This window comes from Haemorhous mexicanus, chromosome 15 (assembly GCF_027477595.1).
Source record: "Haemorhous mexicanus isolate bHaeMex1 chromosome 15, bHaeMex1.pri, whole genome shotgun sequence".
Classification (NCBI taxonomy): Eukaryota; Metazoa; Chordata; class Aves; order Passeriformes; family Fringillidae; genus Haemorhous; species Haemorhous mexicanus.
In genome coordinates this window covers 18,063,424-18,080,746 of record NC_082355.1, presented here as the reverse complement: position 1 = coordinate 18,080,746, position 17,323 = coordinate 18,063,424, and the positions used below count along the sequence as shown (strand labels likewise).

At 44.0% G+C, this 17,323-nt stretch overlaps 1 protein-coding gene across 4 annotated transcripts in view; it reads left to right on the top strand.

The window, feature by feature from the left end:
- The window catches only part of KCNIP1 (potassium voltage-gated channel interacting protein 1), a 139,346-nt gene that overhangs the window by 112,775 nt on the left and 9,248 nt on the right, over positions 1–17,323 (top strand). For all 4 annotated transcript variants that reach the window (XM_059860431.1, XM_059860433.1, XM_059860430.1 and 1 more), the window contains 2 exons: positions 9,227–9,351; positions 15,437–15,506. In XM_059860431.1, coding sequence (XP_059716414.1) covers positions 9,227–9,351; positions 15,437–15,506 — 195 coding nt within the window. The remainder of the gene's footprint in view (positions 1–9,226; positions 9,352–15,436; positions 15,507–17,323) is intronic.

The window sequence follows — 17,323 nt, the reverse complement described above, 5'->3', positions numbered from 1 at the left end:
TACCCATGATGGCACATTCATCTCAACCTGTTCCTTGTGCCTCTTGCTCTTTGGCAGATTTCCTTCGTGTAGTGGTTTTGGTTCACCAATTTAAGATCTCCCCAATTTTAAAATTTCCTGGTCGAGGCACTAAAGAGTGTGGTAGGTTTTGGTGCTGGTTAATGAACAATGTACTCACTTTCTACGGTGAGATAGGATTAGGAGAAAGGCAAAACAGGCTTAAAACTTTAGGAGGGTAAAAAGAAAATTTTATTAATAGTGACTAAAAGAAAAAAAGTAGTGAGAATCAAAACAAACCCTTCAGAACACTCCTCCCCCACAACCTTTTCTTTCCCACTGACAATGTAAAGAAACCAAACCTAAAATTTCCAGTGAGTTTACCACTGCTAAAATAGTCTTTCTTCAGTTCACTTAGGGAGAGAAGTACTTCTTTTTAAGGTTATGGAGACTTCTCCACAAAAGGAAAAAAAACCCAGTTCTCTTGTGGCTCTCAATTCCATCACAACTAGCAGCCACCCAGGGAAATCCTTCCCATTGCCACAAGCCTTCCCACAGCTTGTGATGGGCCATGTTGACTTATGGGGTATTGTTTTAAAGATGTCCTGCTCAAGGACAAAAGTTCTCATTATCTATCTCTAAAATAATCTTCATCCCTGGGAACAAAAATCTTCTTCTCCTGGGGGCACAGGAGAAGGCACCCTTCTCTCTTTCTCGGTTCAAACTTCTCATGGGATCACAGCTACTTTAACATCAACTTACTTTAACACGGAGGCCTTTTCTCGATATCAGTTTGAACACTTTCATCTCCCCATAGCTTCATGCGTTATAGGGAGTCTTTTCTCCATAGCTTACAAGAGGACTTCAGCCCTAAGATCAAGGCATCTTCTCCTCCCTCCCATCTGAGACTTACATGCTTGCATCTTGCTCCTCTCTCTGACTCGAAGGAGGACTGAAGCACTGAAAGAATTAACAGCACTCCTGGGGCCCACCTGACCCGCCGGTAACTTGTGGCGGGAGCTGCGGCTGGCTGTGTCAGGATCGGCCTCATGGTTGATCTTTAGTTTTCTCTGCGGTCACTTCCAGCCGCAGGGCCACTCTGCATGGGCTGCAGGACACCCCGCTGCCTCTGGTCTCAGCTGCGCTGCGGGAAGGGCACCTGATGCCAAGATCTTCACAGCCGCGGCCAGCCCTGCCCCGGCCGGGGCTCCGCAGCCTCCCCCCACTCCTGCTCCGGCCGGGGCTCCGCAGCCTCCCCCCATTCCTGCCCCGGCCGGGGCTCCGCAGCCTCCCCCCATTCCTGCCCCGGCCGGGGCTCCGCAGCCTCCCCCCATTCCTGCCCCGGCCGGGGCTCCGCAGCCTCCCCCCAGCCCTGCTCCGGCCGGGGCTCCGCAGCCTCCCCCCATTCCTGCTCCGGCCGGGGCTCCGCAGCCTCCCCCCACTCCTGCTCCGGCCGGGGCTCCGCAGCCTCCCCCCATTCCTGCTCCGGCCGGGGCTCCGCAGCCTCCCCCCAGCCCTGCCCCAGGCTGCTGGGGCCCAGCCTGGCCAGAACGGGGCTGACGGGGGCAGGGGGCGGCCTGGGGAGGGCGAAGGGGCCCAGCCTGGCTGAGACGGGGCCGGAGCCAGGGCCTGCTACCGCTGTGCCGGCCAGAAAAGAAAGCTGCCCGCTTTTTTCCTCTTTAACGTACGTCTTTCACAGAGGCGTGCCCAGCTTCTCAGTGGTTCAACAGACTGTCAGTTACACAAAAAACTTTGCATCGCTTCCCTGAATTTCCTCCCGTCCCAAACCACGATACGCCTATGGATTGCATTCGAGCTGCTACATGAGTTCCTTAAAACAGAATGAAACAATCAGAATTATGAAATCCAGTATAGTCAAATGTTTTTGTGGCTTCTTTAAAATCACCTGACTTGTAAGAGCGATCAGCGCACGTGTGCAACATCTGCTCTAATGACTCTTTTCCAAATCTTGCCTGTATTGCCAGCAATTTCCCAGTACTCAGAGGCACTCCATCTCCTCTTTCTGGTTTAACATCTGTGCTGCTAAATGAAAGTAATCAGAGTCAGCATGAAAATTTAATAAGCTGAGTTCTGGCATTGGTCATGTTCCTAATTGTGTATTTGTTTTCAGCCCGCAGAAGTCCTCAGCCATTGTCAGCCAGAACACCTCCAGTATTTACAAGCACTGGTGTTTATTAGTCTCAAATCACTCTCTGTTGGTGGTGTTTCAAACACAGACCAGATCTCTGAATTTGCCAATGCTTTTAGGGGACTGATCAAAGCCAGACCCCAGCCTCGGAAGATCTAAACCTCACGGCCTTCCTTTCCTAGTTAGAGAATTACTGAGTTTTAGAAGCAGAAAGAGCCTTAGAATAGTAGAATCTAAATCTTCTAACCCAGAGAATGGTAACCTTTTAAATAACTAAATATTTTGGCTTCATGGCAACTCACCAAGTGTGTAGTTGGTTGCATTTATACCCTGGTACAGTGTCTTACAGTGGTTGTCCTGAGTACAGGTTGTCTGAGTACAGGTACCAAAAGCAGCTTTATCTGAATCAGGAAGAAGTCTGTAGTCTGTACTTAAAGGAACATTGGCAGTAGCAGGGTTCAGGCACTGTCCTTTTATCTTAATGTCCTGAAGCCTCCCTTCTGGTTCTGCTTCTTTGCAATCAAACACTGGGACATAAATGTTTTTATGAAGAAGACATCCAGGCCCTATTGGTTGCCCGAGATCAGGATCCATTGAAATGCCCGAAGTGAGGGTGCTGCCTGTACAAGCACACCTCCAGAGCACAGTCTGTGCCTGGTGGGTGGCCCTGAGCTGTCCCCAGCCCACCGGGAGTGCACCGTGTGTCAGCAGAGCTTGCTCACAGCACCACACACATTTAAGGACATTTTCTCTTACTGAAACATCTGGATCTGTATTGGAATGATACTTTTTTTTGCAGTTTCTTCTGTGCAAATAGAGCTTAATTACTACTTGTGTTCTGCTTAATTATGCTTCACATTTTGGAGCAATCTGTTCAACTTGAGCAGTTCTGTGAAGTGGGAAAAGTGATCTTCTGGGAAATACTAGCTCATTTGGATGGCATCTGCAGTGCACTCATTTGTGGTGGTGTTTCTGTCCTCAATTCTGACTGGACCAAACCAATTTGTTCTTTTTCTAGTCTTTACACAGGTGAATTTCCATAATGTAGTGGTCCACCTGTTTTAAGAGGAAAATTCCTTCCACATTCACACTGCCACTCTTGCTTTATATTTCTGTGGCAAGTTCTGTTTCATACACTGCTGTTTCTGAAAGGGAATTGTCTTGGTTTGGAAAGACAGGTGTCTGCTAAGGAAGGCAGGAGCCGCCCCTGAAATGGAAAATGTAAACCCCCTCCCTCCAAATTGCTATGAATTTTAAATTAAGGGGGCTCTTAGGCAAAAATATGGGGACAGGAATAACAGTTCTTTATTAGGGAAGAAAATAAAAAGAAGAAAATAAAATAAACAATGCAGTAAACCAAAACAATACTGACAGAGTCAGAGCCCAACCTGACACCCTGTTGGTCAGGGTGTTGGTAGCAGTCCAATCGGAGATGTGGCTGCAGTCCTGGAGTGTCAGGTGTGGTTCTGCTGGAGCAGGGATCCAGTAGAAGTCCAATTGGAATTATAGCTGCAGTCCTCCTGGAGTGTCAGGGGTGGTTCTGTTGGAGCAGGGATCCAGTAGAAGTCCAATTGGAATTATGGCTGCAGTCCTCCTGGAGTGTCAGGGGTGGTTCTGTTGGAGCAGGGATCTTGTAGAAAGGGTGCAGTCTTCCTCTGAAGAGCCAGTGGAAGAAGCAGCTGCTGTTCCTCTGGGAAATCCAGTGGAGAAGCTGTGCTGGTGTTCCAGAATCTCCAGATCATATCTGGGTAGGAATGCTTGGCTCCTCCCTCTGGGCTCACATCTCCCAATGGGATGCTGTAGTTCTTATCAGTCACTGATATCAGCCATGCAGTGACATCCAATAGCCTGTTATCAGCAGATGTCTCCCAGGAGGGAGGAGTGGTTGTGGAAGAGATAAGGAAAACTGCCCACTTAACAGAAGACAGCTGCCATACAGATGGCAAATAGAATGCCTGAAAGACATTTGGGAGGTACCTCAAAATTCTGATGCCTCCTTTTTTGGAGAATAATGTTGGTTTTGCATCCCTGTGTACAGCTGTGAAACTAATTAAAGGGGAGGCAGAGGACGGTATTTATACATTGTGAACAGATCATTGTAAGGATTAGGCAAGAAGTCTAAAAAAAATCTATTTTTTACTAATTATATTTGTTATTATTAGCTATTTTTATCTTGGAATTTTATACACTGTTGGGTTTTCAGGTATCTTCTCTCAGCAAGTGGTGGTGTTGCAGGTTCACACAGGCAGAACCACCCTGCTAAGCTTGGCTGTTTGTGAAATTAATTTGATGTTGATGGTTTAGTGGTGAAAATCACAGAATATTCTGACTTGGAAGAGACCCACAAGGGCCATCAAATCTAACTCAAAATAGACCTGAAGGAGTCAAAAAGTCTTATCAGAAAAAAGGGATTGGATAAGGACACCACTCTCTTTTTGGTTTATTGCCTGGAAAGAGTCCCTTTTGGAAACTGATCTCTCCAGCCAGGCAGTATAATGTTAATAATTATTTTTAATAATGCTAATAATAATAATGGGTGTTTGACTTTAACTGTGTTTACTATTTGATGCATCACTAGGTACCTTTGTTCCATTTTTTAACTGCATTTGCCATGAGCAGATTTTCCTTGCCCCTTTTTCGGGATCACGGCTGAGTGTGAGCTGCCACCTGTGCCTGCACGGCGCCAGGGGTGTGTGGGATGTGCCAGGCAGGGTGGCTGAAAGGCTGGGACAGTGCCCGGGGGCGAGCACATGGCACAGCGCGGGAATGCTGGACACATGCGTGGCACAGCGTGGCACAGCATGCTGGCATAGCAGTGCATGGCACAGCACAGGAATTTGCTGCTGGACAGCGGGGCCGAGCATCAGGAGGCTCAGAGCCCCAGGGACACCCCCAAGCTCTCGCCCAGCTCCTGCCCTAATGAGCATTTACACACTCAGGCCTTGAGGTATTTTTCCTGGTGAAATTTCCAAATATTTGCAATTGATCTCCCACAGGCAAGACCTGTTTCCTGCAAGACCTGCCCAAGAGCACATTCTGTCTGGAGATTAATTTCAAGTATATCGTGGGTAAACTAGAGTTAATTTTTTCTTCAGGTCCTTGCTCCTAAAATATAGCTTTTTTTTTTTTTTTAATAAAAGTAAGATGCAGTCTAATAATTCTTGCACATAATTTAATCCCCTTCAGCTGTATTTGTAAAATTACCCATTTCATCTAACGCCTGTCAGTTTTACAATTAACACTGGGCACATTATCTGCACTTTATGCCTTGACTGTTTTCCTTAAAAAAGGGAATTTATTATGAGCAACTTGTTTTCAAAGTCCTCCCATGAACCATGGAGACTGATGTTCTGCATTTTCACCTTGCAGCCTTCAGATGCAGGGGACAGCGTCATTTACGTCTTTACTAAAATCATCATTTTCACCCTAAGAACTGTTTTAGGCTCTGGTTGTCCTTGGACAGCCCTAGCACTGTATGAGGCTTCACTATTGCTCATTTGGCAGGGCGTGGGATGGAAATGCTGCAGGATTGCACCTGAGGAAGGTGTTAGGTGCTGTTTGATGCTTGTTTCCCCAGCGCGTGTGGCCCAGGGAGCCCAGCCCTGGGCACGGTCTGGGGGTGCAGGGGCAGCTTCTGGTGCCAGCAAGGAATGGCAGGCTCAGGACGGTGCATGCTCAGTCCCAGAGCCGAGGCAGCAGCTGGGGAGTAACCCACCTTTGTTTTATGGTGCACAAACTGGCTTTGGGTCGCTGGAAGGTGTCCCAGCCTGTGGCAGGGGGCTGGAACTAGATGGTCTTTAAGGTCCCTTCCAATGCAAACCATTGTCTGAAATTCAGAGCCATTTGCAGGTGCTATGAGTGTGGAATTTCCCAAATTGTTAAGATAACAAAAGGTAAAATTGGAACAAATATGAAAGGATAAATAAAGCAAGCATCATTAAGTAACTTCTAAAGTGTATTCTGTTTAAACATTGATTTTCCTTAAGGAAAATTCACTCTCTGCTCTTGAGCAAGGAGTGGTGAAATGAAAAAAGTCTCTTTCATTAGCAACAATCTAAAATATGCAGGTACTTGAAAGTGTGTCAAGATTATTTTTCTTTGTAAAGTGAAGTCACTGTTTGGTTTCCATTATGAGAGGAAATGTGCATATCCTATGGGCTAAGCAAATACAGATGCTATTTTGCACAAAAAATGCAAACCTAAGTGATTATCTTAACCTGGGCCTACAGTGGAGTAAGATTACCTCAGGTGATTCTATCAGATGCAGACCTCATACCCTTCTATTAAAGCAGCCACAAAAATATGGGCAGAAATAAATCTGAACTCAAGAAATGCTACATCCCATTCTTCTATTTTAAAACACATTGTAAGAAGGACAGCTAAGTGAATGCTCTGTACCAGCTAAACAATCTTCAAATCTTTAGTCTAGGACACAACTCACTGCAGCCATCTGGTGTGGAAGGGATTCGTCCTGGGATGATTTCAACAAGTGTTGGAAATAAAACCAGAAAAGTAATAAATTACCATTTATCAGTACTTGTAAGCAGAAGAAGCCTTCTGCATTAGTTGCTGCTTCCACCTGATTAGTGAGCACAGATAACCCCCCCAACCCAAAAAAAAAAAAAAAAAAAAGGCAGCTTTGCTACAGTTCAACCTTTTCAAGCTCTCACTGAGTAGTAGCTGGATGGTGTCCAGCTCCTGAGTGTGTGTCTCCATCAGCAGCACAGGTATGCCCTGCCAGCTTGGAAAGGATAAGGATGCTGTAAGAACCAGGCAGGTACAGGTGTCACTGAGCTGAGGAGGTGACCACACTCGCGCCTCACTGTGTGTGCAGCTGGTCCCAAGGTCTGTTCATGCATAAATGAATTGAAGAAGAAAATTAAATTTAAAACAGCAGCAAGATTGTTTACTACACTTGAATCTCTCAGGAGAAAACTGTAAATAAGGCAAAACTGAGGAAGAAAGTGGTATTACATAAAATATCTTAACATCATTCCTATCAGAAGTTTAAATTTGCATGTGTTTATGTATATGTAGTTCTGCTTGCACTCACCATCCTCAGTGAACTTCAATATAATAAAACTGTAGTTGTAATAAATGCAAGAGCTCATATTTCATACAGTGACAACTCTGAAGAGCTGGAGGGACTAAGCCAGGATGATAATGAAAATGCAAATAAAAGGAAATACAATGCCCGTGATAAAAAGCGAGGGCAGAGGAGGAAGTGCCAATCTCCTGGTTTGCTACTAAAGTTTCTGTGGTTAATTTATTGGGTATCAGGGAATGGAAGAAACAGGTTGAAAAGAGCTGACTTGAGAGCAAGTACTGAAAGGAAACAAATAACAAAAAAACCCAAATCTTTGTAGAGGGTGAGGACTATTGAGGTGGATTTTCTCTCCATTTTTCAACCACTCATTTCTTGTCCCTCCTTTTAAAGAATTTGTTCCCCACAGTTTTCTCTCTTTACAGCTTCTGCATTCCTTCATTTTGTGTCATTAATTCTCTTGCAAATAAAATGGCTTTCCCCCCTTATTTCAAATTACTTTTTCCTGTAGCAGACATCCTTTTACATTTCCTTTCTTCTAACAGGAGCTGTAATGTCTAAACTCTTCATTTTCCCTTTGTGTGGGAAGGTGTGTACTTCAGGCTTCTTTCGGCCCCTTAACAGCCTTGAGTCCCTTTATCTTGAACAGCTGATACTCTGCTCCTGTTCCTGCTGTTACAGCCTCTCACCTTTATTCCCCTGCAGTGCAAGGGACCTTCAGAACAGCATTTAGGAATACATTTTATCTGTTCAAGGCCTACAAATGCTGACTGTGATGTTGCAGATGTGGTGGATTAAGAGGGTTGCTGAAGTCACCAATATTTTGAACCAGTTTCTTAATACTGACAAAATGAACCGATGTTAATTAACCATTAGCATTTACTGACATGTGCCCTCCCTTAATAATGTTCAATTTAATGTGTGTATATGTATGTGTGTGTGTATCTCTGCAAAATTAAAAGCTTATGAAAACACACCTTTGGGCTGGTCTGTTCTTTCATTGAGCCAGTCTGCTCAGAATTTATGCTTTCCTCTATTCAGAGTACCTCTATTTCCTTGCAAATTTTGATTTTAATTGTTGGCTTACAACAGAAATGACTATATTATGCTTGAGCCAAATAACCTAAAATGTTTTTACAAGATATGAATTGTGCATTTTTTGACAATAAGGGGAGTATTTGCTTTTATGCCAAGCAACTTTTGGATGTGGATTGGATTTTCTGTCAGCGGACGGCTGGATCTGATCCTTGAAGTTTAGAGAATCTCAAACTGACAGACACTAAATATCTATGTATTTGGGCATTGCATACACTCTTGGGGGATGGGGTTGACAGGGGAAAACATGCATCAAAAATGAAGTGAGGTTATGGTAAATCAGGGTATGATGGTATTTTTCTTCCTTGTAGAAGAACACTCTCTTGAATAAAATGCATAGAAGTGTTTTTCATTTTTTATCTCTTTCTCCAAAAAGTCCTTCTAAATTCCAGCTGAATTAATTCCAGATTCTGCAACTGTGGACAAAATTTGAATTTCTCCTAGGACTAGAGTGACCTTCAATGTCTCTAGAGCAAGTTTTTGGTTAGCACACAGAGGAGTTTCCCTCAGTGTTTAACCTCAGTATAAGGTCATTGTCTGATATGCCTGAGCATGTCTGCTCCCTCTGGTGTATTTGCACAGCTAGAAAGCTAAAGCCAGTACTTTGGAAGTGCCATTCCTCCACGCTTTCTCAATACTTAGGTATGAAATGTCTGTGGTTGCTTTTTGGAGCAATGTGTCTGCTGCTGCCCAGCTGCTCTCACCACCACTTTGGCTCTGTGGATGGGCAGCTAATTGGCAGCCCAGGAAGAAATGTGAGCTATTGCTTTACTCCTGTGGCTTTTATTTTGCTTTCAAGAGGTTGAAAACAGTTACACAGATCAGTTCTGTTGGTAGTTTCTTTTTGATCTGTTGCTCTTGAAATCCAGTCTGTCCTATCCATCATGTTAAACGAGCAAAGGTAACAACCAAAATAAATATTTTCCTGTCTTCTCTTTCAGATAGAATTGAAGATGAATTAGAAATGACGACAGTGTGCCATAGACCCGAGGGACTGGAACAGCTTGAAGCACAAACCAATTTCACTAAAAGAGAACTTCAAGTTCTTTACAGAGGATTTAAAAATGTAAGAACAGTGCTGCAATGAACAGAGTATGTCCTCAACAGCCTCAACTGCTCAGCTCGATTTTATACTATTCCCCTGCTAAGCATTAGTAGTTTTGTATAAGATCTCCCTTACGACAGCAAAATGAGCACAATCTGCCTCTCCATCTAATATTTATGACACTGCAATCTGCCTAAAACTGGGTTTGGATGAATATTCAGCACATAATGGTCTCATTAAACTTGTTCCCCAAATGTCAGCAAGCGCACTTCAATTTCCTCGGCTGTGCCAGTACTTGAAGATAACCTGAAAATGTTTTTATGGCTACTTATTTAAGCCTTGTTTTCATCTCCTCATGTTCAAATATAAGTGGTACTGTTCACTCGAGATTAGGTGCCCAGGATGGATATTTCCTCCCTTCTCTAGAAATCTTGCTCTTGTAGTAGAGCACTTTAGGACTTTAAGGTCCTGCATAAGTAGGGAATAAGTCTGGAGTGGCAGGAGCCAAAGAGAAACCAAAAGTTGAATGTGTGTTAAGACTGAGGAGACCAGAGAGAGGCCCCAGATTTCTGGGCAAGCAGGCAGCAGTGGCAGCTGGTGTGACTGGGTGTTCAGAGCAGCTCCGTGCCCAGCCTTGTGACCCACCGTTCCAGCCAAGCTCCCTGGGAGCCCGGAGTCTGCAGCTCCCAAGCCTCAGCCTGGCTCTGCTGCTGCCTCTCAGGGGCTCCTGACAACCAGGAAAAAGGCATGGGGAATGTTGAGGCTACATGGAGCAGATGCTTTATGGACCTTGAAGAATGAGTACTCATTACATGTTTGCCTGAGGGTCAGGATTTAGTCACCCAGGTGGTTTGTGCCAGCTGATGTTTTAATGATGATTAACAGGTCAGAATCAAAATGGCTCACAAAACACAGAATGGTTTTTATATTCCCTTGCAGGACAGGTCCAGCATTTAGAAATCATTGCAGCAAAATGATGACATTTCTCAGTCAAGTCTATAGGGAAAAACTTGTCAAAAGAAAGCTGAGCTACCTTAAATACAGGCAGTTCTGAGGAACCTGCGGGACTTTGAGAAGGGCCTTGCTTTTTGACAGATTTTTGAAATTTGATCAAATCACATTTCCAGTGTATATTTGACTTTTCCAAGGAGTCTGGTAGTTTCACCGTTTATTTCTCTGCTCACCCTAAGTGGGCCAAAGCACAGCTCAGCTTTCTGTATTTTTGTTGGTGCATGTGGCATATTTCTGCAGCCTTTGTTGCACGCAGGAGGTCATTTCATGTGTGAAGTTGCCTGACTGAACTGGTATCTCCTTATGCTTTTGCCAGCCAGCAGGAAATCACAGGGCTTTTGAGACAGAACTTGGCAGGTTACCACCCTGATGTGACACGACTGCCTACAGAGTGAGGTTAAGCCCAGTTTTGCTAAGACCTCTACCGTGCCTTCTGTATCACTGTCGGGTGGGAATCCTGTGTGGGAGAGCTCTACTCTGAGCTGGGGGCATTTGTAGCTGCAAAAGCAAACCAGTGAGGCAGACCTGGAGCATTCTCAGCACACAGGACATTTACCCCCTGCCTTTTCCAATTCTGCTTGCACTTTGCACTACAGAGGCATTACCTCCCAGGGCAATTGTGGCAGACAAGGGCGTTTAACCTGTGACCTAAATCTAGGACTTCACTGAAGGTCTTGGTATTAATTGGCAGTGATAGCAAGGTCTTGGTTTATATCTGGATATTATGACAAAGCAGGCTGGTTTTATCCAGCTGATCTGCATACAATCTACACAAAGGTTTCATATGTAAGGTTAAAATTTACATGAAAGTGCAGTTTTAACACTGGTAGCTTGCAAATCCTGGTTTCAATGGTATGGGTAATTATGCACAGGAGGCAAACTGGCTCATCTGTTACCGTATTTGCTATTGTACCAAACAGTCTGTTCCTTGGGATGATGTTACAGTGCCATCTGGAGATTCAAAATCCCTGTGGGAATACAGTAATTTTCCTCCCTGGCTTGTACTCACTGCTTGCTCTCAGTGATTATTGCACAGGTCCTGTTTAATCACAAGGCAACACCTGGATACTCACAGAGCAATTTGCAGGAGCTTGTGTAGGGGACAGAGGGATGGAGGTCGTGGCTGCAGAGGATTTAGTGTGCAGGAGCAGGGATAATGTTCCACTAAAGGCAGCTCAGCACAGGCTGGCCTGGCCTCTGGACTAGTGCTTGTCTGACCAGGGTCCTAATTCTCAGTACCTTTAAACCTGTTCTTTCTTTGTCTCTGAATTCTGTTCCCCCCCCAAATTGTCTCAGTCTTTACCCAGGGTGTCACTAGTCTGGTCTGGTAGTTTTGCCCCACAGTTTTAGAGGATGCCAATAAATTCATCTCCAGAGAAGCCGAGCATGCTAACCGGGCCTGTATTTTTGCTGGCTGGCCAAATGTTCCATCTCTTTGCCTTCAGCTTGCTTTTCCAGTTGTGAGAGGGTGTCACCCTCCAGCCTCTCTTGGTTCCAGGACCAACAGTTCACATTTATCTAGCAGTTGCCTCTGCCTGCAGGATTCTGCATTATGTGAATGGTCTCCTTTGCACCTCTCTGTTAGCTGTGGCAAGAATGGAACCAGACTAACGTGAGGTGTTTGGTCCCATCTCTTTGGTTGGGACTAAAAAAGCAAAGTTACAGGCAAACCCATCAGAGCCTTTGGTGGGTTTTGCCTTGGTACAACTTAACAAAAGAAAATGTGGTACCTTCTGTCTACAAAACCACCAGAATTGTTTGAGCTAAACAGCAACATTGGCACAGGAACAGAAAGGCCATTAATAGGCATAGGCTGGAATTAGAAGAGAGTTTCTGCCCCCCAGAGGAGTAAAGTTTGGTGGCCAGTTATGGAATTGCTGGGAAGAGAGCAAGGAAGTATTAATATTATTAAAATTGATAAATTGATGTCTAATGAAGGGAACAGCTCTACAGAGATTTGAGCTTAGTAATTCAGGATCTTCCACTTAGGCCATGTTGCATAGTTTGTGTTCTTTGGAGTCGAGTACAAGGATTTGAAAGAACTGGGGGTTTTGTGGGTTTTTTTTGCTCAGTGGGGGGCTTTGTGCTGTTAGGGGAAATGCTTGTAAGCTGCAAGGGATAATTTCTTAATACTGAATCAGGAAACAGACAACCCAAATGACTGAGAGGCTGCTGGAGACATCCTTACCTTGCTTTAGCGTGAGCATTTTAGCAAATCTGTAACAAAGGGTAGTATGAAATGTAACTGTAAAAAAAGCAGGATTATGGAGGTTTAAGTGAGAAGTACAAGCAAAGGAGAAATGTTCTCATTCTTTAATGATCCCCAAAACATCTCCAAAGTGGGAGAACATAGAGCAACAAACTACATGGAATGTGTGAGTGCTTAGAGATGCAAATCTGGATTGTGTGTTTGTCTGTGGTCAGCTAACATCCTATTTCTAATTTAGCAAAACGTAGCCCTAGGTACTCATCCTCATGTTCTGGCCAGCTGAACTCAGGAGGGTCTGAAAGCCAGGGCATGCTTAGCTCCCCTTTGGTCCCCGCATCTCTGCTTTGCACATCTCTGAAAGTAGTCGGTAAAGTTTATTTCTGATTCCAGCAGAGAAAAAATGCAGCTGCTTTATTTATGTTTTATTTTCCTTTTGGTTTTGTGTGTTGGTGTGTTTGTTTTTTACATGGATTCAGCTCCTTTGTGGTATAGTGATTTAAAAGAGGAGGGTAAGTTCAGATACACAGCTTGTGCTGCCAGAGCTTGATAGTCAGCCCTAGGAAAATGAGGAATTTGTTGTGTGCTTGATGACAATACAAAAAAAAAAGGTTTGTCACTGTTTGGCATTTTTAAAGAATTATTACTGTAAGGAAATGAGAAGGATTAACCTAAAGCCCTGCTATCAAAGGAAAGCCTTATGAATACTACAGTGAAGGACTGTGTTCTTCTTACTGACAAGGATTTTTTCTTGAATGAGTGAATCTTTATTAACTTCAGTGGAATTTTAATTGACACTAAGCTCACCTGCTCTGTGTCACAAGTAAGATTTCTATCGAGTCAGCAGAATTAAGTAGTGCTATGGCACTAATGAGGCCTCTGGAGCATTATTTGGCTCTTATAAAACAAAAATTGTGATCAATTAACTGCAAATAAATTGGTAGTAGCATATGTGTCTGAAAGCAATCCAGTTATAGAGAGCTAAACGGGCTGATCAGTGTCAGCACTGCCTCTCCCCAGCACTCCTAGAGCTGTGATGCAAACTTTCATTTGGCTTCCAGATGGAGCACCAGAAGCAATAAGAACCACGTAGAAATTCAGAAAATTAAGCAGGCCCAATGCCCCAGCTGCCAGGGCAGCCCTTGCCCCTGTGAGAGAGCACAGGCAGCAGCAGCAGCCACATGCACATCTCTGGTAATAAACAGAGGGACGGGACCTCAGGGCTCTGCACTTGTGGGAAACATAGAGAAAAGAATGATCAGTCCCTCAACTACAAACCATCTTTCTGCAGGTGAAGTCGTGGTTCTTAGAGAATGCAACAGTTGTCTTACCACGAGGAGAGAAGGAAATAAATCTTGGTGTAGCACTGTGCTGGAAAGGATGTGCCAGTTGTGCCAGGCTTGGTTTTAAAAAGAATGACAATTTGGTGAAGTACTCTGCAAGGGCCCTGTGATCTTGTAGCAACAGCACTTCAGTGACCAAGGAGAACACTGCTACCCAAGAATGGCTGTGGATATGGTTCTGGGCCTGATCAATGATTAACAGATATCATAAATAAATATCAGATGATTTATTTAATGTATGTTAGCTTACAAGCTTCAGAAGACATGAATGTTTAGTAACTATTTGGGAGAACCTCTTATGGTAGCTTTTAGCTTCTATTTAATTATCTTCCTTTGATGATTTCTGCTTTACAGATGAAAAAATAACTACTTTTCTTGTGATAAGGAAACCAGGCAATGGAAGTTTTATGAGAAGCTTTGGAACAGTTTGAGAATACTCATCCAACTAGATATCTTTCAACTTACAAAATCACAAGTGGCTCGTAGAAAAGTTGTCTGATTGACTGTTTGCTGTCTCTGTCTAAACAGCAGTTCAGGACTGTCATCAGGCGGGGTTGTAGGAGTCAGGTTCCACGAATGGAAAGCTGGTGGTTCCTTGTGCAGAGGATATTTTGTGAAATTCCTGGCTGAAGCACCTGTGTTAAAGTGAGGCAGGGATCACAGCATGACACAGGGAGGGAGTGAGTATAGTGCCAGGAGCAGAGGAACTTTCTTGATCCCAAGTCTGCCCTTCAGCTCAGTATAAGCATCAAGCCTGACCATACGTGCCAGTTCTGTGAGTTTTGCGAGAGAGAGTTAGCCTGCTCAGAGAATCCACCTCCAGCACCTCCTACCAGCAGGGACACTGCTCTTGCTCCCACCTCCCTCCCTGATAGGAGCTTGGGGAATTAAATGGCTGAGTGGGGTCAGTGCTGCAGCACAACACAGACCCCAGGGGTCTCTATTGATCAGTTGCTCAGAGTGTGGAAGGAAGTTGACTTTTCTGTGTATGTAATTCTGTGCTCTGTGAAGAAGGCTGAGTGATGTGGTTATTTTATTGGTTTGCTCTGGTTCAATTTTCAAAATTGGTTGATAGGCAAATTTGAGGAATAGTGCCATCAACTGGGAAGTATTTTCTCTAACTGAAAACATCACATGGTTAGGTAGCACTGCCCGAGGCTCTGTAATGTATGTTATAGCAGCACTGAGCTGGTGGGGGTGTGTCTATTATTGAGGTTTGTTTGTAAGGACTTACTAGTGTGTATGGATTGTTCACCTGGCTACAGTCTGCTGCTGAGGATTAAAAAACAGCAATGAAACTGCTGAAAGCACAGTTAGAAATGTTCATAATGGTGAGCCAGCTTTGTGAGATGCTTAGGATGAAACTGCAGTCTGAATTACTTTAATTTCTCCAGCTGCGCAGCCTGTGCATGCAGAGCGCTGTGAGAACAGGAAGGTGATTTGTTTCATTGCTCTCCCTGGGCTTGTAGAGTTTTGCAAATGAACCTTTACAAACCTGTTTTTTCTTGATTCTTTCTCTCTTTCTTTTAATTTTGTTTTCCAACAGGAATGTCCTAGTGGGGTTGTTAATGAAGAAACATTTAAACAGATCTATGCACAGTTTTTTCCTCATGGAGGTGAGTGGAGTGCTTTGTCAGGGTTCTTGAAGCCCTAACATTGCCTACTGCCAGCTGGCTGCAAATCTGCTGCAGATCATCTGGGCGAGAAATGAGAATCAAGCTGAAGCTTTGAGGGGTTTTAGACAGAAACACAAACATCAAGGTAATGAAATTTTAGGCCCTTTGAACAGTTATTTCACATAGAAAAACCCCCATAAAGGTTGCCCCTCAATGTGAGCTCTTCATTCCACAGGTCCAAAATAGAAACTGTGGGTTGATGCTTTGTTCTGTTCTGACTTTCTGTTGGCAGAAAGTGGAATTGCTTCACCTCCATGTGGCTCATGCTTCCCTGCTGTTGAACTGCTGGGCATGTAGTGTCTAGCACAGGAGGGTCTCAGACTTCTTTTTGGCCTGAAAATTATTCAAAACCTCCTTAAAATTCTTAAAGCAGTTTTTAGTTGATAAGTAAACTCCTGGATACCTGAAATGATCATTTTTGGTGTTTATGGGACTAAGACAGGGCCATGTCATGAATGGGCATATTAAGGTATTGTATTAAATCTCTCAAATAATGCATTTTCTTGCCTTCTAAAAACATCAAGAATCTATATGTTGTAATTGGATAGGTTTTGTGGGGATGCTGTTCTCAAATTGAAAGAAATTAGTCATTTAAGTGGCTTTTTAGCAAAAGATTAAGTATTTGAGGCTTTCCAAAATATCCCACTCCGTAGTAGCTGCAGAACACAGTCTTTGGGGAACAAGGACAGATCTTTCTGCAAGGGTGTACGTGTGCATATACATTTACGTAAAGAAGGTCATTAACAAGTGTTTTTGCAACTAAATGTCAAAATAAAACGCATTATGCTCATGTTTTACAAGCCTTGGGACCTCAAAGAGATACACCTATAAAAGGTATGCATTAAATTTTAGTATGAACTTGATGATTTCCTGTTGTGATTTTCTAAACCCAGTAGTTTAAGATTCAAAAGGACAAAAATACATCTCTGGGTGAGATTGATCTCCAGCAGCCATGGGTCAAACTCAACTAACTGGAGCAAGAGCCTTCTAAAGCTGGGCATTTCCTGAGGGGGTCACTGCTGTGTCTCCCACAAAACAAGAAGGTAGAGAAAGAATGCTGCAGATTGCAGTCACTCTTTGATGTTTTTGCTGTGTTTCCCACCATTTGAACCAGAGACACTCATGGTTGGTGGGGATTTCCTGCTTGTTCTTTCAGGTAATGCTCCAAAATCCAAATAGCTTCTACTGTAATAAAAGCTTTTGGATTTCAAGGCTGTTTTAAGTGAGGGTGCCAGGATTTTGCAACTCCATGATTGTAGGAACAACGGGGTTAGGACAGACAGAGACAAGAGATCTCTGAAGCCAGGTCGTGGAACTGGGGGTTTATTGCAAAGGGTCTGGGTGCAGGGGCCCTGCTGCAAGCTGCCAGCCACAGCTGGAGCAGGCCTGAGAGAAGTAAAGAGAGTGGGGAAGAGAGAGAAGGCAAGAGCGTGGTAAAGGGGATGAGAGAGCGAGGAGGAGTAAAGAGGATAAGAGAGAGAGTAAAAGAGAGGATAAGAGGGCAAAATTCCCTTTGCAATACAAAAAATCTTCTTCTATGCTGAATATTCTAATTCTCACTAACCAATCTAGAACAAGATACAAATCCTACAGCATTTACATACAGCCTGTGAGAATCGTTACATTACCACACTGTGTTACACTTTAAACCCTAAAAACTTCTCTTTGGGCCCCTTCTGCCAAGCCAGCAGGGTCTGCTCTGACCTTTGGACCTGTCTGCAAGCAGAGGGTATTTGTTCCATCAAAAGGGGATTGCC